The sequence below is a fragment of the Limanda limanda genome, chromosome 12 (assembly GCF_963576545.1).
Source record: "Limanda limanda chromosome 12, fLimLim1.1, whole genome shotgun sequence".
NCBI classification, from domain to species: Eukaryota; Metazoa; Chordata; class Actinopteri; order Pleuronectiformes; family Pleuronectidae; genus Limanda; species Limanda limanda.
In genome coordinates, this window is record NC_083647.1 from 20,891,364 (window position 1) to 20,915,617 (window position 24,254).

Consider the following 24,254-nt stretch of genomic DNA (forward strand, 5'->3'; position numbering starts at 1 on the left):
AGTTCGGTGGAGCTAGAGAACCCGAAACTGGAAAATCACTCATCCTTGCCGGGGTCATGAACACACCTACGACAACTCTACTTAACGTTACGACTCCCAGTGGCTGCTGCTACAGAGCTGTGGTACGCTGTCTGCAAATGACACAGAATTTAACGTGACACAAGTACAGATGCACAAGTGTGAAACCGATGAGATGAATGGTTCGAGATATGCAGACAGATTTCTGGAATATTGACGCCGTCCCTGCAGGGACTCGTCACTCATCACAGGAAGTGAATCAGTCCAACGGTTTATTTTGAGTTCATCAATATTGATCAATATCTTGTGTCCGAATGGCATCGAATTGGACGCCAAGTGTGAAGCTGAAGAGATGAACAGTCTGAAGATATGAGAGCCACAGACAGACAGACAGATTTCTGGAATATGATACAGATGCATACGTGTGTGCACTTCTTCAGTTATTTTATCCCATTCAGTCTTTTCTCCTTGTATTACTGAGCTGTGAATGCTGATTCATAGAAAGTGAACAGATACTAGTACACGTCCATATTGTTGTGGTTTTGAGATGGTTTTTACTCTGTTGTTAGAAAGAGAAGTGAGGATTAAACTGTCAAGTCAGCGCACACACAACAATATCAATAAACCAGTGACAAGGAAACATCACCCATTTTTTTAAAGCTGTTTCAGGGTGATGACCGTAGCTGTGTCTCACACATCCTTCTTTATTTATTATTTATTTATTTTATTTTATTATTCATCCAAGACAGAATTTAACATTTTGGCTCATAACATAAACATGTCATGTCTGAACATTTAATTGGGAGACGACACGGCACTCAAACAGAATTATAAACAAATTAATAATTTTTAAAAAGTAGAGTTCTCATGGCTTCAAGGATCTCAGAGACTATTATGACGTCAACATCGACCAGTCAGGAACTGAAGGATCCTTCAAATATGTCCTTCCATCCCCCGAGCAACTGAGGCTCCATCAAGTAAAAAAACAAACATCTTCAATATTTTTTAATCAACCAAAGAACTTTGACGTCCAAAGCTCTGTTGCTTAGCGATGGCTGAAAGGGGCGGGACTAGCTGGTGATGGAATGGGACCACCAGGCCGCCTCATCTCTGCTGGGCTGACGCAGCCCGATGAAGGATGCAGCCGGTGTCGGCTGCGTGGGCCCGAGTCCTCCGGAGGATACGGCCATGAATCCAGACACCCCCACTACTCAAGGTACAACCCTGGCCCACTGGAGACTATCTGCTGCTTCTCCTGAATGGACACGACAGAACGAGCAGAGGGATCGCCCAGTGGCATTACTCACCAGCGTGCGGATGAGAGAGCAGGTCTCATTGGAATGGAGAGTGGGTCAGTTTGATGACTGCTTGATTCAGAGTCTACATGAAAAGCCAGGCGAACAGAAATATCCACACAGCCTCTGTTAGCTATTCAGCCCCACGGTCTGAGGGAGGAAACGAATGAGGGAAGGGAGTGAATAACTCAATGAGCCCAAATGAGGTGGAGGAAGAAAGTGCAGGAAAGAGAAGCAGGCAGGAAATGTGAGAAGAAAACACAGGAGGTGGTAGAAAAAAGAAAGAGAGAGAGAGAGAGAGAAGACAGAATATGAGATGACAAAAAAAAGTAGGAGAAAGAACAACACAGGTAAAGAAAGGGCTGGTGCACAGGGGGCCGAGCGAGGTGGGAGTTGAGCACAAGAAGGAGATAGAGGGCTTTCATTTGCCCACTGCCAGTTTGCGCCTCTCTGCACAGCGAGTGATAAAAGAGGCAGCCAACAGAGTCCCCTAATCAAGACAAACCTTCACCCCGAGCAGATGGAGGGAGGCAGGGAGGGAGGGGGGGAGGGAGAGGACACAGTGAGAGAGAGAGAGGAAGGAAGGAGGGGAGAAAGAGAGGAAGTGTTATTTGGTCTATGTGAGGATGCCCAGCAGGATTTATAGAGCGGTTTGTGGTCAGGAGATACAGAGAGAGAGAGAGAGAGGGAGGGAGAGAGATACAGAGAGAGAGAGGGAGTGAGAGAGAGAGAGGGATTGGGGCCGTGGAGTCTCTGCAGCCCGAGGTTCTCTGCTGAAAGTCTTCAGGCCTCTTAAGTGGAGGGAGATGTGGGAGTTTCTGCTTCCTCTGAGTGCTGCTGGGAGATGTTTACGACAGCCTAGACACACCCCATTAATAATATTGCCGCTGAATACGCAGCCACTCACTGTTTACTTGTGTGTGTCTGTGTGTGTGTGTGTGTGTGTGTGTGTGTGCATAGGTAGTCTACACAAGCTCAGTCAAGTGGGACAGAGCGTGTCTGAAGATCAAAATGAAGCTGTGCTGGCAAAGGATTTAGATTTTGTTGCCGGGGTGAGACGGTTGTCGGGCGGGCGGCTCACGTCTGGCAGGAGTGAAGCCTGTCTCTCCTTGTGCTGTGTGTGTGTGTGTGTGTGTGTGTGTGTGTGTGTGTGTGTGTGTGTGTGTGTGTGTGTGTGTGTGTGTGTGTGTGTGTGTGTGTGTGTTTAAATCCAATGCAAAATTGCACCATTTGAAAAACACGCCTCTTCTTAAAGGCTGCACTGACAAGTAATACTAATTATGTTGCATTGAAACTATTTCTTTATTAAAAGACATCAGCAACACATTTGATGATAAGTGATGAATGATTTTAATTCTTAAGTGTAAAAGTGTGATAATACACTTGTTAGGGACGTTTTGCCAGTTTGACATGTTTAAGATCAACGCATTTACCAAAAACTGATTACACATTCTCAATGAAATATATTTAGTTGCAGACAATCATGTATCCCATTGATTTATAGCACTTTTTCCAGCACCAATTTTGCAGAAAATCATCTAGTACAGTAGATAATAGACAATTATTATGTGTTTCATATATTCTGCAGTATTCAATAGAAGAGCAGTAGAAGCTACGAATAGGAAACTCATTCTTCATTGATAGAAATCAAAGGGAAAGAACATATGCTGCTTATTTCTCAAAAACTCTAATTTGAAAGTCATGAGATATAGTACATTTTGCACCTTTCACATCGAAGCAGTTGTGATTTGTGTTTGTAAAATAAGGAAGCAGTTTTTTTTTTATGAAGTCTTGTCTATCGGGTGTTTTGTGACTTGAAGTGCACGGGTGTGTCTGAGTCAGTCGCTGTGTGGGGGGGGGGATTTGAGTGACAGCTTCGGGGACTCGAGGCGCGTGATGGAATATGGGGATGTCTGGGGAAAATAAAACAAATGACAAGTGGCTGCCCACTTGTGTTTCGGTATTTGACTGAGTGCTCTCAAGAAAATGCGGGATCGAGATGGCTGCCTGTGTGCCGGAGAGAAAAAAAAACACAAGAAGGAAGAAGACAGCAGACGCACAGGGACAAAAGAAATGGACTCGGGAGAGCAGCCAAGAGATAGAGAGGAGAAGGAAGTGAAGCAGAAATTGAACAAAAGTGAAGGGATGACAGAGATAAGCAGCAGACTAACTGAGGGAGAGACAAGCGGCGGCGGTGGCGGTGGTGGGAACGAAATGACCTGGGTCAGGGGAAGGGGAGGAGGAGGGAGGATGAGAGAGATGATGGAGGGAGCGGGAGGAAATAAGGAAGAGGAGATGCAGGGTGGGAGTGACGGGAGGTAAATTCAGACGGTGTGCGTTATGTGGGAAGCAGAGTGTGACAGTTACGCCGTTCTCCGATTACATCCGCGCACGCCATCGGACTCGCACACCTTGACGGCCAACACACACACACACACACACACACACACACACACACACACACACACTGACACACACACACACACACACACACAAAGAGCTGCCAGGTCTGAGACAATCACACACCCACAAACAAATGTTGGCATTGGCTGCGTATCTGATTGCAGTACAGATGAAATGAAACAAACAACCCCAGGTGGTCTCGTATTGCAATAAACCTCGGAGAGAGGGTCTTTTGACTCGGAGCCGGGGGGCACATTATCTTTACCGAGGACCTGCCGACAGGGATGTGGGCTCTAATGCAAAAAAACAGATGCACTTATCAAAGTCCAGGCAGGAGCTCTGCAGCATTTCTCTCTTCATCTTCTGCAAAAAGACAGATGCATGTGTCGCGAGTGAAATTAGAGCAATAAACAGCGGGTGGTGGGTGAAAAAAAAGTCCTTAAATCTGTTTCTTAATTAAAAATATTATAGTTCTATAATTTTATTGGCGTAACTTTAACGTGTTTTACTGCGGTGTCTGGTCTCATTACTCCACAGACTGCTGCTGTTTTACTTTTCACAAGTAAATCCCAGGCAACAGCGGTCAAGTGACGATAAAACTTTTCTACAGATGAATATTTAATGTATGATAATAATGATTTGGATTACAGCCTTCAGCGTAATTAAAATGTTTTTTTTTTTGTTTTTTTTTAAAGCTATTAAATCCGTGTCTGCACCTGATGAGTTTTTACCTCCAGTGTTTTCCCGAGCGTTTTATGAGCATCTTGTATGTTTTGCATGCAAACGATATCACTCGGCAGTATAACCAACAAACAACTGAAGCTGTTAGTTGCATGTAGTGGAACAAATGTTGTGTTTCTCTTTAAAAGTTAGAGCTCTGGCGTAAAGGCAAGGAGCGCCATTACTTTGCTGCGGTGCCAAACTATGCTTGTAACTGCACAGGTTTAAACTGAGCGGCCTGTAAATCTACTACTTTTTTTGTTTAATCATCTCCACCTCAGTGTTTGTTTGTCAACAGGATTATGCAAAATAACAGCTTGGTTGGAAAAACGGGACATGGTCAGTTTGGCTGTTGATCCTAGAAACGTATTAAATCACTTTCTTTAATTTTTAACTTTGTTTTGACGTTTTCACCTGTTTCGGAGGGACTCATTCAAGGATCTTCGGGTAGATTTGGTGAATTGATAGCGTTGAGTGTGTTAAATTTGGTGCAGCTTGATAACATTAAGGCGATGGTTGGACCTTGCCAGAGGTACTGTATGTGCTCTACTTCTATTTTAGTCATTACCTCAGCTAAGGAGGTTATGTTTTCACCCTTGTCCATTAGTTCGTTGGTTGGTTTTAAAGATTTCCATGAAACCTGGTGGTAGGATGTAGCCTGACGTTGTCATACTCATGATTCTAGTCAGAATATGAGTCTGAGACCGCTCCATTGGGCTGTGATTATGGGGCGTGTTTCAACCAAACCAGGAAAAAAAATGCCTCTTCGCTCAATTGGATAGACCTACAATCAATCAGAGCAACGTAGTATGTGACGTATGAATCCCGTAGGAAGGACAGCAATAACATCTTTTCGATCTATAACTGCCTTGATCACGTTCCTCTGTTCCTCTTTCAAAATGAATGCGCTGTCGATGTCTCCTAAAACAGACTCAATGGCAGCATTTACACATCTCAGCTCTCCAGCGGCAGGCATGTTTGTGGAAAACAAAGTCAACCCAAGCGCTCTTTGATGACGTAGTTGATTACGTAACTGTTGATCTGTCCATCATCGTATAAAGCCCGCCCTGACAATTTGATTGGTCCGAACAGCATCTGTTCGGAGATAATTTCTCCCCACAGAGCGACTCCAGACCGAACTTCCCGACCGAAAATGTTGTGGGCGGGGCTAAGTTCGTCTGGCACCCAGGCTAGCAAAAAGCTGCTTGGTTGGAAAAAACGGGACATGGTCAGTTTGGCTGTTGATCCGCATCTAGAGATGTATTTAATCACTTTCTATAACTTTTAGCTTTGTTTTGACATTTTAACCAGTTTCCAAAGGGAATAATTTGAGGATCTTTGGGTATATTTAGTGAATTGATATCATTGAGTGTGGTCAATTTGGTATAACTTGATAACATTTCAGTCATTACCTCAGCTAAGGAGGTTATGTTTTCACCCATTTATTCGTTGGTTGGTTTGAACATTTCCATGAAACCTGGTGGTAGGATGAGTTATGGATCAGGTAGGAAACCCATTAAATGTTGGTGTGGATCCGGATCAGGGGGCGGATCCAGGATTTCTCTTTCCCTCTCTTTAACACTGCAAGATTTTCCACATTCTCTCTGTTTTCCCAAATAATAAATCATGGACCTTGATGGTAATAAGAAAAAAAATCAAGCCCAGTTACAGACTTGACATCCATGAGTGTGTGTGATTTGCTGCAGCTTGATTTGAATGTAAGGGGACTGTTGGGCCTTGACAAACGCCTGCGCTCCGCTGAGTGCAATTCTAGTTTCATTATGATTTCTTTCTTCACAGTCACGGCTGTGAAAACAAAATATAGCTCTAAATACATCCGGGAAAAGCTGCTTCGATAGCCATACTGTACAAGGGAGAAAACAGACAACACCAGAACAGGATCCACACAGGAGCTGTAGCGTCAGCATGTTAGCAGGTTCCCATGCAGATGAAGGGAAACTGAACTTTGTTTGGCCTCGCTATGAAACTGGGTCTTGTATGTGTAACCGGGGGGGATGAGCGTGAAGTGAGCGAGGGGCCGAGGATCTGACGACGATAAGTGTTTCACCACTGACGGCTCCGCTGGTGAGGTCAGGGTAGGGGACAGGTAGGAAATCCAATTATTTTTGATGCTGTGCGGGTTATTTTTTTTTTTATGAATTCTCGAAGTGTGGCGACCAAAGAGATTGTATAGCTGGAAACGGTTTCTTCTTCTTCAAGGTACGTGTCATAAACCCGCCTGTAGAAAACGGAATAAAAAGGTACAGTAGTAGGAAGTGTCATGTACCTCTTAAAGTTCCTCAGGCGAGCTCCATGGGAACCTGTCTGAAAACGCTGACAAAAAATGACGTCTAACAAAATGAGAATTATCGAGTACTAAGATTTTAAAAAAGAAAAGAAGAAGCCAGTAAAATTGACTGGAGGTGACAGGGGAAGACGGGTGTGATGTACAGGTGAGAAAAATGGAAAGAAATATCTTCATGGCCTCATGACATTTAGGGAAAGCATCATTTCTGACATTACTACATTTAAATCTTGAGTTACGAGTTCCTCAGAGCAGAACCTGAATCCCCCCCCCCAACTCAAGGGGTTTTACATGGGTGATTTACGACAGGATAACAAATCACCACCGGCCTGAGCACAGCCATGAGACTGCAGCTAAATGAAATGTAACTGCCTGTAAGGAGCACAGTCAGGTAAAATATGAGCATATTCGCAGCCCATCCGCTGAAGGGAGCCGAGAGAGAGAGGGGGGGGGCAGGCTTGATCCCTCGCCAGCCCTCAAGCTGGCATCGGGCGGCTTGATATTAGGACGAAAAATGGCCCCGATGGTGACAGATGGTGGAGAGAATGTACCGACGTGCGCTTCAGACTAAGCAGTTAGCGTTTCCGTGTAATATTTGTCGAATCTTAGGACGCATCGCAAGGATCCCAAGGAAAGAGATAGCATGTCGTCTCCTCTCAGCTGCTGCAGCTCTGGAAGGACAGCAGGTCGTCGGCGATCAATCAATCAATCAATCAAATTGTATTTGTATAGCCCATATTCACAAATCACAATTCGTCTCATTGGGCTTTAACATGGTGTGACATCCTCTGTCCTTAACCCTCAACAAGAGTCAGGAAAAACTACTAAAAACCCTTTTAACAGGTAAAAATACGTAGAAACCTCAGAGAGAGAGAGCCACATGTGAGGGATCCCTCTCCCAGGACGGACAGAAGTGCAATAGATGTCAAGTTGTAGGAAAACATCATCGGGATAAAGGTTTTTAGCAGCATCGATGAGGGTAAACATTTTTCAATACTATATGTCAAGCAGTCCTGCTGCAATCATAGTCTCTGGTCAGCATTGAATTCAGGATTGAAATCAAGTGCTCATTTTCTCCTAAAGAGGGAAGTTAACGCCTGAACATGGTGTCTTAAAGCTTTATGCCAAGATGGGCGATACAGAGAGTTGGTGGTTCAATCTGTGGCTCTGTCAGAGTCCATGGGCAAGACTGAACCCTCAAACATGTGAAGGGTATGCAATAGAGAAGCGCGCCATTCTCCATGTGCTCAGGTTGACAACATCTTCCCCATAATCCACAGATGCCACCACTGTTTACATCCCTGATCCTAGAGGGAGGAACAGACTTCTTATACCTAAAGCCAGAATCTGATCCACAGGAGTGTATGATCTATACCACAAGGGACACGTCCACCAGCTGTGCTTTGTTTCCGCTCTATACCTATACCAGGAAGAACCCTGGGACACAGTGTATCTGCAGAGTATATGCATCAGACTTTGCAGAAAACCTGGTTGATTTAGATTCAAAATGAAACCTGCAAAGCCATAAATCTGCTTTTCCTCCAGAAGGTATCTGCCCTTTGCTGAACTGCTTCTGGCAAACTACGATTTTTTTCCTGCCTGGACACTTTTCTTCTCCTTAGACACGACGTGTGCTCTCACCTCTTTACCTACAGCTTGGGCCATTTACATCTGTATGCGTCTTGTCTTTCAGGCTACGGCATCGGCCTGCCCCAGGGCTCGCCTCTGACCCGCAATGTGTCGGAGTTTGTGAGTCGCTACAAGTCTGAGGGATTCATGGACATGCTGCATGACAAATGGTATAAGGTGGTGCCCTGCGGGAAGAGAGTCTTTGCCGTCACCGAGGTAAGTCATTGGTCAGAGAGGGCGTTTGTGTACTGTGTGTGTAAAAAGCAAAAAGCCCCCCCTGCCTTTGTGCTCTTATAAATGAGTTTGCTCTGGGGACGCAGACGGGATTGGCTGCCAGGCAGACAGTCAAAAACATGCAATCACATAAACTTAAACCCTTTTACTGACCTTTGCCAGACTTTATAGACACGTAGCGTCTGGTTGTCGATACTTATTTGTGTCTCCTGTGGGCCACAACAGAGGGCTCTCCCTCTTTCATTTTGCTCTTTTCAAAAGAAGTGCTATCTCCAGACAGAGCACGCCGTATCTATATCGCTTGTTTGTGAACAAACTATACAAATCCCCGCGGCCGTCCCTTTTTAAATCCAACTTCAAAGTGGAATCGTACAGCACAACACGCGCAGCAGCCGCACAGGCCTAAGTTTCCTCCAAATGAAATGAAAAACCTTAACTTCTCCCTGCATCAGACAGTCATTAGCCGTCCATCCCATTTGAAGTCTTAAAGAGTGGGCTTACTCCCAACAATGTGGGCATTAGAGCCCTCTGGATTGGGAGCAAAAGGAGGTCAGTGTTGTCGCTGATGAATTTGTCGAGTCAGCATGGGGCTAATTGCCATCAGAGGCAGTGCCGAAATGAGCCGGATGGAGGGAACACGATTAGAGAGCAGTGGAAAAGCTCCCTCGTCCGTTTCCTCCGGGCTCGAGAAGCCTCGACTGAGATAGACGTTTGTGTGAGAGAGGACGTGTGCAAAACCAAATGGGAAGAAACGGCTCTTCAATTAACCATCAGCTATTTTTATCAGCTTCTTACTGGCTGCTGTTTCTTTCCATTGCTCAGTTTCTATTCCCGCTCCCCCTCTCTCTCGCTCTCTCTCCCCTGCTTTACCTCTCCACGTCCCTTTCTTCCCAAACATGTCTTTCTTTCTAAACTGTTGCCCTTGCTCCTGTGAAAAAAAGGAAAAAATCCCATTATTGTGAGCTCACACAATCAGAATATCAATTCCATAATCACAAAAAGAGCCTTAAATGGTGATTGTGTAGATACGACTCATCAATCTCTGCATTTCCCTCTGTCAGTGTAAGTCTTTGTTAATTTGTGTCACTCTCCCACCTCGCTGTGTGTCTGTGTGTGTCTGTGTGTCTGTGTGTGCGTGTGTGTGTGCCCCCCCCTCAGACTCTACAGATGGGGATCCAGCACTTCTCCGGCCTGTTTGTGCTGCTGTGTATCGGGGTGGTTGGAGCTCTGCTGACGTTGGCCGGCGAACACACCTTCTATCACCTGGTGATCCCTCGCCTCCGCCGCACTAACACACTGATGTACTGGCTGCACACAAGCCAGGTGAGTACAACACATGCTGTGAGTGTGCACACACTCACACACACACAGACACAGACTCTGTTCCACCATAGCAAAGGATCTCATGCGTACAAACACAGACCTTTGAATATTGTGAAGTGAGCTGTAACTCTAGTAGTGTGTGTGTGTGTGTGTGTGTGTGTGTGTGTGTGTGTGTGTGTGTGTGTGTGTGTGTGTGTGTGTGTGTGTGTGTGTGTACACTCAGCATGCTGCTGTTGGTGAGACGTCCTCACCCCCTGTAGTAGGCTCTTTTCTTGCTGTTGACTTGCGCCCTCTACTGTTGGGAAATCATAACAGTCCTGAGTGAGACTAATATCTTCTTTGAAACTGAATCATATTTTGTTTTCAAGGAAATAATTAAGTTTAAATACATTTTTACACACTCAACGATTACTGATAATGAAGAGCTTGCAATTACCCTGTGAGAGAATTGGGTTGTTTAGGACAGCCGACACCAGAGGAGCCACAAAATGAGAATTTAAAGGTCATATTTTGCTTTTATTATGAAACTCCAGCCTTTACCAACCGAGGCGCCGGTGGCATTATTCGTGAGAGGAAAAATGGAACGAGCCCCGTGAACATGAAGACTGCTCACATTTGTTTTCTGTATCATTCTTAAAAGGGCAAACACTCCTCGGCCGCCTCCAGCATCCATCACAAAACCAGCTGTCTGAGGAGGAGGACATCTGAGTTAGTCTGTCAAGATGAATCCTATCTGCAGAGACAGATCTGCACACTGGCAGGAGGAAAGCTTAGCGATACCTAATAACTTGGTTTTAAGATGTTCTCTTAACCTAAGCACTCGGGTAGCTGAATCAAAAAGGGTTTAAGCAACCGATACTTTAACCTCCTCGAAATTCTAAGCGGAACGGCGTCTCTTATTGAATTTCAATTGTTAGATTAAATTATTCAAAGGAGCACGACAGCAGGATCTGTGAGGAATAGCTGTCGCAGATGTTCTGCAGAGTAATGGCTCTCAGAAATTCAGATTCATCGTCTCCGCTGGTTTATCTCGGCGACAGTGAAGTGATTACAATTTGTCATTTAGCTCATTTATTAATCTGGAGTTTGCTCATGTTGTTTTTTATTCTCTCTCTTCCTTCTCTGCTTGCAGAAGATCCACCGAGCCCTTCACACCACGTACGAGGACGTAGGGAAGGAGCTGACCGGCCACGACCAAAAGTAAAGAAGTTGATTGACTTAATATTTATATGTCATTGGTAATAATCAGAGTTGAATGCATCAATGTGGCTTATTTACCTGTGAAAACTCCAGGTGCATCTCCTAGGCCTCCAGATCTAAATATCCAACAGGTGGAATCAGACTGAACACACTTGCAGATTTTATTGCACTTTTACGACTTGATAAACAACATTACTTTTTAAGACGGAGGCAGTGACAGCTTTATCGGTGATCTAAAGACGAATTGCATGTAGTAAAAGTTATGCAAGTGACATTAACATGATTAAATCAGATAGTTTGGCTCACGCTGCAGTTGATAATCTTTTTATGGTAAAAAAAAAAGATGAAGTAGGCCTCAAATGGTAACTAGACTGTCACTCAGGCAGCGCTGCCTCGGCAATTAATCAACAAATAAGCGAACGCAGACTAATTACATAATCTCCTCATATTTATATATATATAGTAGTGCTGTCAGTTAAATATTCAGTATCTTTGTTCGGATCTAGTCTGACCTGCTCTCGCTCTCGCTTTTGAGTAGCTGGCTGAAAGCAAAGAAGTAGTAGGCTTACCTTTTATTGGTATCCTAACTGTTATGGTTCATTGTTTCTGAAATAAGAGGCCTGAGTGCTATGTTCACAGCAAACTTGACAAAAATAAAATATTAAGCCATGGTTTAACTGCACTATAGGCTGAGTCCTTGTTTACCTGAAATGTGCACTTTATAATTTTATTTTCTACCGCCCTGTTTGGCAATGTTGTTTTTCAATAAAATAAAACATTTGCATTAAGCAAGCCAATCCACTTTTCCATGTTGATAAGAGCATTAAAACAAAAAGAAAAAAAAGACTAGATACAAATTTGCGATTAATTGCGATTTATCGCAAGTTAACTATGACATAAATGCGATTAATCACGATTAAATATTTTAAACGTTTGACAGCACTTATATATAGTGTATACATTTAACTGTTTTTGCATATTGCTAATAGATACTTGTGATCTTCCTCTTTCACCAGCCCGTCCTCTTGCATCTCCGAGAACTGCACCCTTCACCGGAAACACCATCAGCCTCCTCCCCCATCTCCCCCCACATCCCTCCCCCCTTCCACAGCCGGAGACACCACCAACTCCTCGCCATCCCACGAGCCGAAGGAGAAGCGTGTGCACTTTGACCTGGAGACCCTGCACAGCTACCGCCTGCGCACGCACACGGCCTCGGTGCGTGGCCGGCCCGGGATGGTGGGCCGCCCCGGGCTCGGCCTGGGGGGGTTCGGGCTGGGCCACCTCGGGGGGTTCGGCTCCCCCCCACAAATTAGCCTCCACATCAACGGGGGCCCGGTCTCGTCACTGGCGTCCACAGGCCTGGTTCTCACGCCCCTGGGCGGCAGGCCCGGTCAGACCAGCCTGTGGGAGGGGGAGCTCCAGGAGCTTCAGGGGAAGATCGAGATATTCCGCACCCAGCTGAGGGAGGCTCTGGCCCGGAGAGCAGAGATCCAGACCAGCCTGGATCGAGAGAGGAGCGGCCTGGTGCGCAGGGACACCAGTCTGGAGCGGGAGAAGGACAGACAGAGGACACAAACTATTAACACAGACAGAAGCAGCAGCACTCAGTCCAAACTCCCTGAGAGAGACAGGACCAGCCAACTGCAGACCCTGAATAATCAAACAGGAAGGGCCAACCAATCAGCTGGGCCCGGGACCCTGGAGCACGGGAGGAGCAGCCAATTAAACACAGTCAACAGTTTGGAAAGAGGGAGACCGAACCAGTTGGGAGAAAGAACTGTCCACTCACGCACCTCCACCAGTTTGGAGCGAAGTCGAGTCAACCAACCAGGTGCAGGGATCGTAGCTGTCCAATCACGGAACACTTCCAGCCTGGACCGGCAGAAGGCTAACCTATCACGCACTATGAACACTTTGGAGAGGACAAAAGCCAACCAATCCGGTGTGAGCAGTGGAACCTGATCGTCCCTGTAGGAGATTACAAAAAGGACGAGTGCAGATGCATAACCGCGGGAAGATGGCGGCTGAGGGGATGCTGGCTGAAAACTTTCAATATGTCAACCGACGCCACTGGGGGGGGAAGCTTGCTGAAAAATGTCCGATATATGTTAACTGACACCATTACTTACTGTAACCTAATAATTTTCCACAAGAGTTATTTCCATACTCAGTTCCAACGACGACTAAAACAAACTTTAACTGCAATTTAAGAGCTGATTAAAAAAAAAAAATGTCTGCATCATCCATGAAATCATAAATAATACGGTTAATTTTGTTAAGTGAAAAGCAAGCACGTCGGGCCAAAAGTACAGAGGAATTCAAGTTTGCCAAATTTGAAAAATGCACCGGAAACATCCAGTTGTTAACTGAGTGCCAGTGGCAGGAGATAAAGTTAAATATGCATCAAAAAAAAGAGAAATGTGAGTAATAATTTCCCGAAATGTGAATGATAAAAGAAAAGTGAGGAAAAAGCGACTTTGTCCTGAAGCAATCTGCTCCATGATCCCCCCGAAAAAAGCCTTTTGTGTGTTAATACCTCGTAACCTTGGTCCCATCGTGAGTAGGAGCCCAAAATACATGTTTTGTCCAAGTACATCTCATCCGTCTCTTTTTCTGAAACATGGCGAAATTGAAAAAGGATGTCTTGCAAACTGAGCCGCTGCCAAACCAGCGCTTTGAGATGCTAATTTCCCTGTGATTTGATGGGTTCCACATGAAAAAAGGGACTCGAGGCAGGATTTGACAGGAGGCTTTTGATTTTTTTTTATCGTTTTAGTGGAGAAAAAGGGTTGGTTTTACCCAAATACACGTCATGATTAGTTTTACTCAGTCTGAAAACAGTCTCCGTGGCACAGAAAGAAACTTTTAAGTTTTGGAAAATAACTCCTGATGACAGCGAAAGGGTTTCGGAGGCTGCACAACTTTATACAAAAAGAAGAAAGGAAGAAAGGCATTAAAACAGGGGTTGTGAAGGGTTAGGGAGAATCTAATGAAAAGAGCGCCACTGGGAAATGTAAGATCCGTCGTATTTGAACTTTGACCCGTGCATCAGACAAAGGGCCGGGTTATCTCTGCATGTACCGCTTCACTTCTCAACTTTTTGTCTGTCTCCTGTGAGGCCAAAATTTTCCAGCGTAGGTCGTCTTTGAGGGGATTCGCGGCTAAACCATCCCCTCCTCATTACTGGTTATATTAATTTTTAATGTGCCCATCACTGACTGCAGCGCCGAGGGTGATTGTTGTGTACGTGTGGGTCAGTGTTTAAACGTGTTTCCATTATTCAAGCTGCTGCAGTCGCTGTGGGTAAAGAAGAACTTTTTGATCTATTTCCGAATTTAAAAAAGTTGTGTTTATGTGGAGACTCCTGGAAACCTTCAGTTATCTGATCCGTCTGTTTGTGTAGCGGCTCCGGACGGTGGACGAAAGAAGTGGCATCAATCTGGATTTAATTTCAAACACCTCATGCAACTCTGACAACATTGTTTTCACTCAGTGGCCGTAACGTGCATGAATTCAAACAAATCAAACTATTACAGTTTTCTAGCTCCGTGCAGATCTGGGTGAGTTCTCAGTGAGACCTTGTGGGTTTTTCTGTTTTTGTATTTTTCTTTTCCTGTAATCATTAAAGTAGATGGACACTTTTTTCACTGTTTACACTTGGCAGAGAGGAGGCTGCACTGGGACTCAGTTACTCTGTCAACCACCAGGGGGAGCTGCATCCCTGCTTCCCGCGGATATGGACGCTGCAAGTGTTTCTGGATCCAGAGACAATAAATAAGTCGAAGCAACTTGACTTTTTGTGGCTGAAGGAAGCTGCTCTTTGTTCCTGCTGTTCTCCTGCAGCTTTAAACGGACCTGGGGGGGGAATCAGCCCTCTCTGACGTCACTCCTGCTCCATTAATGGAATCTCACCTGCTGGATTAAAGATGCTTCATGGTCTGAGCTACAGACACGGACATCACTGACACTAAAACACTTACTGATGTCTATTTCAACGTTTCAAACTTTGCTGTGGTGTGACGTGATCGTGTTCACATGCCATGGTGTCTACGAGAAAGAAGAAAAAAAAGATATTTTAGAAATTTATTGAGAAAGAACTTGTGGTACTGGATATTTAAAGAAATAATTTTAAAATTTACCCCTTATAGAAAAAAAAATTGTATCAGCATATTATTGAAATTTTATCATAAATGATCATTCTCATGTTTTGAAATAAACATTTATATACTTATTTACTTGCATTATCTAATTTTGAGTGGAATCTTGTTATCTAAAGGGACAGAGGGAAGAGAAAGGTAACTTTAATTATTTCATATTATCAGTCTGAGCTCCATAGACATGTTCATTAATACACTCATTTCATTGCAGGTATACATGTTCATGAAGTCAGAAGTTGTATTAAATGTTTCTTTTTGCAGATGACGTTTCAATCAAAGTCGTTCAGGATGTTTTGCTAATGACAGAAACAAGTGTGGAAACAGTTTAAAGCCCAAACTGACTTTTCAAAACTTATTTTGAGAAAATTAAGGTTTAAAAAATGAACAAACATCTTGAACAAACAGGCAGAGGGTCGACCATGTCTGAGAAACAGCATCGGGATCAGCTCAAGCTTTTATACCTGCTGAGCTTTGACTGGCAACTAGCAGCAGTTGTAGCAGGTCCTCAAAGAAACATGAAAATATGGTAACATGAGACGTAAATCTCAGTGTTTCAATATGCAATAGTTCACAGATCAGATCAGTTAATAACAGAAAAACTGCTCCTCTGCTCATTGGTTTGCTGCAGGATTTGCATAAGAAAAGATTAAAGTAATATTGGTCTGACACAAATATTTCCGCATTCTCGTGAAGTTAAATCTATATATTTTATTGCCCTGATGCTTGAATTTATTCAGAATTATGCAGCATGGATTTGAGGACATATTTTCCCCTCTTCAAAAAGACACACCTCCTCCCACCTGCTACTTGTTAATGACGTTAACTCCCCGTGTGAGAATGAGCTGCTGCTCTGTTTATCAGATCATCGCAGGCTGGCAAAGATGCATTTAGGAGGGAAATTACTTTCTGTCACTAGAACGTTTATCTTGTATTTTACGTGACTGTTTTCATTAAGTGCAGGAGACACCTCATTCATATCTGTGTTGATATTCCTGCTCCATTGCTCATTCTCAATCCGGCTCTTACGACGCTGCATTGTGACAAAACTGGACAATGCGATCAAACAGGGCTGCAAAGTGAAATCCATCCTGCAAACCAAAGGACATCCGTGTGTTTGTGTCGAATGAGTAAATCCACACCTACTGCAACACCCACTGTGTTGCCATGGAGCGCTAAGGCAGCTCATCTATGTTGGAACTATGGATGATCATGTTTAATCTTGCTGTTCAATCATTCACCTTCATGTATTCTTTTAAGGTTTGATGAGATCAGATGCTCCTACGTTGATCCCAACAGGGCAAATTCAGTTTGACACAGCAGCATAGAAAAGTAGCACAAGAGGAAACAGGCTGCAGAATAGAATAAGAGTAGAAATGGAATCAAACTGAATAAAAATACCATTTTTATAATAGTATAAAATACAAACTAGACTTCTTTGACACTTGTGTAATATTCCGTAGGTGTCAGGGAGTCAGTGGAGAGAATCGTGTGGGTGTCAAACGTCCCTCGGGTCAGAAATTAAGTGGAAGATTGTGGCACAAAACCTTGAGCTGTGAACGACCTAAGTGACTTTTTTCAGAAATGTCAGCCACTTGAGGAGTTGGTTTAAGCCGCACTCCACCTGAGTGTGTAATGGTGTGTTTAAGTCCTCGTGTAATTACTGCTTTCAGCCACAGAGAGGCACTTGAACCTGCGTCTGCAGAAGACAGCTGCTGAAAGGGAATGCCTTCACATCATGGACATTTTACTGAGGAGAATCTACAACTTTGGATGCAAGTCATGTAGTGTGTGTGCGCGTGTTTGTGTGTGTGTGTGTGTGCGTGTGCGAGGGCCCACCCATGTACATTTACCCGTCAGTCACACTCCAGTCCCCCCATGAAGAGCTGCCCTAGATAACACAGCAGAGTAAATCACAGTTACACGTTTAGTCCATATTGATTTGAGAGTCTTGGATTTCACATTTGCGAGGGGAATGTTTTCTCGGCCACGTTATTACAGTAACATTAATACTCTTTTAAAATACCGTCTACTATCGAACCCTGGAAGCTGAGAGCTGGTACGGAACCTGACACTTGGCGGAGGAAGGGTTTGAGACTCGATGCCACAGAAGATGAGCTGCAGCAGCATGTGGGAGAGAGAGGGCGCAGTGTGCTGATGATTTAGTGCGGCTGCATCGACCAGACTTGATAAAATGAGGATAATCTCACGGCCATAAAGACGATCAATGATCAGTCTCTGCAGTCGCACGTGGCTGGATCCTCCTCGTTGTGATAAAATAAACAATGGGCTCTTGTGTCTGGTGCCTTCAGAGCTCTGAGGGGCAAAAATCAATCTGGTCGCAGAAGTGTGCGGCCTCTCATACATAGAGGGTTGAATCTGTCGATATCTGAATGACATGTGTGATGCATGTGCTCATACGTGCACTGCTTGTATGGAATGTGTGTTTCAACGGGGTCAGACCTATGTTCCCACAGACCTATGTTCCCACATTTCTAAGGATTTTTTTTTCACTGACAATTTTGAAAATTAGGCCCTTTGTTCCCACAGCCCTATGTTCTCACATACCTTGGAAGGGTTAGGGTTAGGGTTAGTGTTAGCGGTGTTGAGCTAAAGAGAGGATTAGGGTTAGGGTAAGGTTTAGGTTGAGGGTTAGGGTTAGGGTTACCGGTGTTGAGCTCAAGAGAGTTTGGAAGCTAGCTAGCTCCTTCAAATCGCCAGCTACGGAATGGTGAACCCTTAACTACCAGGCAGGGGTAGAAATGTGGGAACTGTAGGAACATAGGGCCTAATTTTGTAATGAATATTAGAAATGTGGGAACATAGGGCTGTGGGAACATAGGGCTGTGGGAACATAGGGCTGTGGGAACATAGGGCTGTGGGAACATAGGGCTGTGAAACATAGGGCTGTGGGAACATAGACACGCTCCCGTTTCAACCCCTGCATTAACCAAGCAAACACGCCTGTGTGGGTGTCTGGCATGTGCACACCGAACGTGTGTGTGTGTATCTGCATGGAAGCAGTCGGCCTCTTGCTGGAGACGAAGTAATTGGGTCACATGTGTGAACGGCAGTCGAGAAGGATTTTAATCAAACTTAAGAATCCCCAATGTGCATCGCCCCTGGCTCACAATTACCATCCAGTGGGTTCAGGCTGCAGCTAGAGCACAACTCAACTCTGAATCAGAGAAGTGGTGATTTCTAGTTCTCGCAGGTGCATGAGGACGGTGGTGACCAGTCTCACCAGTGGAGGGTGAGTGTGGGTCTGTGGGAGGCACAAAGGAGCGTTCAGCCACCTCCACCTCCAGCTCCTCTCTCCCTCCCTTTGTCTGGAAGGTAAATAGGAGGCGAGCACTGTGAATGATGAGTTTATTAGCTCCTGCCAGCTGTGACCAACCCTTGGGTATTATTGGCAGGGTGGCTCTCTCTCTCTCTGTGTGTGTGTGTGTGTGTGTGTGTGTGTGTGTGTGTGTGTGTGTGTGTGTGTGTGTGTGTGTGTGTGTGTGTGTGTGTGTGTGTGTGTGTGTGTGTGTGTGTGTGTGTGTGTGTGTGTGTGTGATGTTGTCGGGGTGGGAGCTGCTGGCAGGAGCGAGGAGGGGAGCAGGAGGGCCGCAGGGGGGGAGGGAGTCTGAGACGAGGGAGTACCCCATGAGAACCAGAGAAATTCCCTGGCAACCGCAGACAGGATCAACTCTAAATGAGGAGCTGCCCCACCACCCACCCACCCCCTCCTACTCCTTCATTCATCCAGCACTGAGCAACAACACAGAGCCAAATGACCGAGGCTGAGAACGGTGGGTGGTGATGAAGGTGGCAAATATCTGAATAAGAATAACTTCACTTATATAGGATCTTTCCAAACACAGTTACAAGCTGCTTAAAGATGCTAAAGATGAAGTTAAAAATGAAGAGTTGGAGATCACACAGAATTAGAGCAAAAATAAAGAAATTAATAAAGTACTACATTACATTACATTACTTTACATTTCATTTAGCTGACGCTTTTATCCAAAGCGACTTACAATAAGTGCATTCAACCCCGAGGGTACAAACCCAGAACAACAAGAATCAAGAAAGTACAATTTCTTAAAAAATAAAGCAAAACTACCAAATGCTATCAGTAAGTGCCATTTAAGTGCTACTAAATTGTTAGTTTTGTTTATTTTTTTATCCAAGGTACAGTCAGAAGAGGTGTGTTTTTAGTTTGCGGCGGAAGATGTGTAAACTTTCTGATGTCCGTACTACAGATGAGAAAAGAGTCAAACCAAGATAAAAAATAAAATAGCCGGTATCCAGGTAGCATACGGACGTGTCACACTTCAGGTAATGATGTGGCATCTGGCCTCTTGTGGCCCAAATATCTCAAAACAATTTTTTTTTTGCAAATTTACGGTGTAATCTGGAGGTAAGCATGAAGTGAGCCATGAGGCCAATGGTGAATATGGACCAAATGGAAAAAAACAAACTAATCAAGGGAATGTTTGGTTGACATGTGGTGTTGCTATGGTTTACTTCAGGCCCAGATCCGGCAAACAGCAGCCAGGTGCCATCATCCATATGGTGTGTGGGATGTGGGCTGTGAGCCATATCTGGGCAAGATTTGCTTTGTGGGTATAAGACCAGAACTAGGAGAAAGGACACTTCTTAAAGAAAAAAAGGATAAGGAGTTGTCAGTTCTCCCCGGGGAGGTTGTTCCAGAGAGAGGGAACACCTGACAGGAGAGAGTAAAACCAGGTCCTGCTTCTTTCCACCTTGTAAAACCAAAAGCACACAGATCTGAACATGGAGGGAGAGCGAGTCCCTGAACGCATCTCTCTCTCCCTCTCTCCCTCTCTCTCTCTCTCTCTCTCCCTCTCTCTCTCTCTCTCTCTCTCTCCCAGCATCAATGGCTGTTTAAGTCCAGATTTAAGCTCCATTAAGAATTGATAAGCGTGGGAGCAGAAGATATGGATCTCTGACCAGAGAACATCTGCAGCAACCACAGGGACGTGCACACACCCACACACACACACACACACACACACTCTTGATGCTAATTGTCGCAGTGTCATGAGTCAGTGCGTGTTGCACCACTAAAATAACACGTGGGTTCGATCCCCAGCATCTGGGTGTGGATCCAGAGGCATGGCGTGCACGGACGCGTGCCACACCCACATCTGGAGTAAACAAAGACCAGGGGGGGGTGGGGGGGGCTCCATCACCCGGATCAGATGCTCACACACACCGATCTGCTGCTGTTTACACGATCGGATCTGAACCTGATATTATAATTACACTGGAAATTGGCTCATGCTTATAGATGAGATCTTATCCGTGAATCCGCCCACTCGCTTTTTACGCACGCATGCGCACTAGGACCGTTTTTTTACGCACGTCCCCCCCCCCTGCCCCTTTGTCTCGGTCGCAGCCCCCCGAAAGAGGGATTCATCAGCAGGGGAAAGGAATAGGGGGAGAGAGTTAGGGAGCAGACTGTCTCCTCCCCCCATCCACAGGCTCATACACACACTCTTTCTCCTCCCCCTGTTAACCCTCCCCTCCCTCCCCCCCTCCCTCCTCCACACACCCCTCCCGTGCGCCTTTGTGTGTGTGTGTGTGCGCCGAGGAGCTGCCTGCGTACCCGAACTCCTCCTTGCATAGGGAATAAGCTTCTTCTTCTTCTCTGTTTTTTTTTCTGAAGAATATCGTTTGATCCTGGTTCCATGTTCTGGAGGAACCAGGAGAACCTGCAGGAGCGAGGTAGAACAGGAGGAACCGGATGGACAGCAGGTGAATCTCACTTCTTCCCAAAAAAGCCTGGAAATAGGAAGAGGAGAGGACCCGAGCACATTGCCTCCATCAGCAACCTCCTCCTCCTCTTCTCTCCATCCCTGCACCTCCTCTTCTCTCTGTAGGTCTCCCCACTTCCTCCCTCATCCCTCCCAAGCATCCCTCTTCCCTCTCTCTCTCCTCACTGGTCCCGGAGAGAGACCCTCACACCACCGCAGAGCATCCCTCACACAGCCGGGTGGGATCTTCTGGATTTCTCGGGGTGACTTCACCAGGGGACACGCCGGTGATGGATTAAAACCAAACACACACAAAAAACGCAAAAACGTTTTTTTGGGGGGGGTGGTGCACCGCAAAACTGGAGCAGCACGCTCGACCACGCCGGGGGGGAAGGGGGCGACGGGACTCGGTGAATTCGCGGAGCCCCCGGGACAGAGGTGAGTGGCTGCCCACCCTACCCGCATGAGACCCTCCCCATCCCCGGCAGCAGCAGTGCTCTGTCCTCCTGGAGCTGTGAGACACCAGCACATGGTTTCACGTTTTCCATAATTGATGATCTCATACACGCACTCACTGGTTTGTGCTGGGAACTATGGGATGGATCCGGGTCCTGAGCAAACAGCAGTTAAAGCACATTATCAATTTGAAGGGGTTTAAGCTCCATAATGGGAGGTGTGTGTGTGTGTGTGTGTGTGTGTGTGTGTGTGTGTGTGTGTTAACCCTCCTCCTCCACATATGGTCCTTTCTGTCTCTGAGGCTGCTTGGGGCCCTGCAGTGTGTGTGTGTGTGTGTGTGTGTGTGTGTGTGTGTCCGGTGTGTGTGTGTGTGGCTTTTGCATCAGCCGGTAACTTTCTTTCTGGATTTATGAGTTGACGAATGGATCAACTGCTCATTTAGATTTTGTGTTCTGCACGTTCATATGCAAGATAACGTGTGTGGACCAGGGGTCTTTAAAAAGATCTGTTTTTGATGCTGATGCTCGGTCAGTGGACTCCTGGGAACCAGCATGGATCCTGCTTTGTTTGAAACTATGCAGCAAATAGCACAATAGCCTTTATATCTTATTCTATATGTTGAAAACTATACATTTTGCTGATGCAGAGGCAAACATAAGTGGAATCAATCTTTAAGGAAAGGTATTGGTGCTTTTTCTACTATTTTGATAAGATCCATACTGGTATTATGACAATATTGGCGATTGATTTCCTTCTACTTAACTAGAATGATACTTTTAGACACAGTCTCTTGAAATGTAATAAGTCCGGCCAAGAAAGAGATTTCCCTTTTTTTGGTCCAAATGTTTGAACATTATGGGTTAAACATTTGCTTCAACCACAATGCTGAGGATGTTCCTGATACATGTATTATTTGTTTGACGTTTTTTAACCAAACCAAACCAAAAGTCCAACCAAAACCCAATAATTCTCACCAATACCAATGTAAATGTTTTTACCCTATACACACTTTCTTGAATGGCACCATTACTCGCTGTGTTTAAAATTTCATGTCCAAAAAAACAAGCATAATATGTATATAAACCTTTAAGTTCAATCATTTTCGCGTCTAACAACTATTTTCAACTGTCAAGTAATGTGATTGTGATTTTCCCAATCAATTTATTTCTATTAATAGATACTACTTAAATATCAGAGGATGAGAAAAGTAGATCAATCCCAAGATATCAACTTTTCTATCACATACCAAAACAGAAAAGCAGCAAATACTCACATTTACAGCAACTGAAACTAGGTCATATTTGGCTGATTAATTGATAAATCCGGCCTAATACTGTGCACAAGTTTGTCTGTATGTCCAACACAGGAAATTGCTCTGTGATATTCAGTATAAAATACACATGTATGGTACGTCTCTATTAGTCCTTGTCTCTGACTCTGTCACCCCGGCTCTGCCCTGGTGGTCACTGACTCTTGTGTCTCCCTCACGTCTCTCAGACTGACAGATGGATTCTGTCCTCCGCAGGCGATGCAACCCACATCACACATGCACACACAGATGAGACAAACAAACTGCTCAGACTACACACACACACGTGCACAGACACTCTTGATGGTTGAAATCTTAAGCAGACGACAGCTCAGAGGACGTGCACACACAAACACACACACACAAACACACACACATACACTAGACGTGGCCCAGAGGATAAATGCTGGTGCAATAGATAAACAAGCCCCTTTCTTTCTTCCTTCAAGAGGCTCATTGTGTGTGTGTTTGTGTGAGTGTGTGTGTGTGTGTGTGTGTGTGTGTTGGGGTGAGGTTTAAATGCTGACTGGAGTGGGTCATTGAGAACAAGCAGCTGGGAGAGTGAGACCCAGGACCCATCATCTTCCTAAGCTGCTTTCAGCCACACTGGCATCCATCCATCCCAGTATCCTCCACCCCCATCCCACCACACATTCACATACATTCACACACACACACACACACACAGACACAGAGACACACAAACATGCTTGAGCCTCACTTTTCCACTTTTCCGTTTCCTCTATCGTTCTTCTTGGTTGTGTCTTTGATCTACACTTATCTTGTCGCTGGTCCTCTCCTCTCCATTTCCACAAGTCATGGAAATTACAGTGTAGACGTCTTTGATACTCGGTGCCTCGGGGTCAGGCCCTCTTATCTGGGAGAGGCTGAGAGAGAGAGGGAGACAGAAGGGAGGATGGGGATGGAGAAGAGGGTAAATAAGTAGAGAGGTGGAAAGTAAGGAAGGAAATCTGGGGTAAGGTAGTAAAAGCAGAGACAGGGATTTGTGATGAAGAGAGAGAGAGAGGTGTCAGGAAGAGGTCTGCAGTGAGATGGAGAAATAAGTAAAGCTAAATAAAAATGGAGTAAAAAAACACAGTAAAGCAGAGAGACAGAAGTGCAGAGAATTGAAATATGACAGAGTCGGGAAAAGCTAAACGCAGCTCGACGGCTTTCAGCCAATGACTTTCTTTAAGGATAATATTTTTGGGGGATTGACGCTTCAGATAAGCAGATTTTGTGCTCACATTCAATCTGCTTTATTGTGGCCAATCGGGTGCCAAAGTTAGAGGAAGTTGCAAGTAGAAGACGTCCCTTGCACAGTCACGGGGACCAAGAGCTCTCCAGCGTAACCAACTCTAAATCCTGTAAATAATTTGAGTTGAGACTGCGACTTGAGGTGGAGCAGGTTTCACTGAATGTTTCAGACACAGACAGCCC

General features: G+C 45.1%; 1 protein-coding gene across 1 annotated transcript in view; it reads left to right on the top strand.

Moving 5' to 3' along the window:
- Window positions 1-13,092, top strand: part of grin3ba (glutamate receptor, ionotropic, N-methyl-D-aspartate 3Ba) — a 75,891-nt gene extending 62,799 nt beyond the window's left edge. Inside the window, exons 9-12 of the mRNA XM_061083171.1 lie at window positions 8,435-8,586; window positions 9,763-9,927; window positions 11,060-11,127; window positions 12,144-13,092. Of these exons, the coding sequence (XP_060939154.1) occupies window positions 8,435-8,586; window positions 9,763-9,927; window positions 11,060-11,127; window positions 12,144-13,092 (1,334 nt within the window). The remainder of the gene's footprint in view (window positions 1-8,434; window positions 8,587-9,762; window positions 9,928-11,059; window positions 11,128-12,143) is intronic.
- Window positions 13,093-24,254: the final 11,162 nt, after the last annotated feature.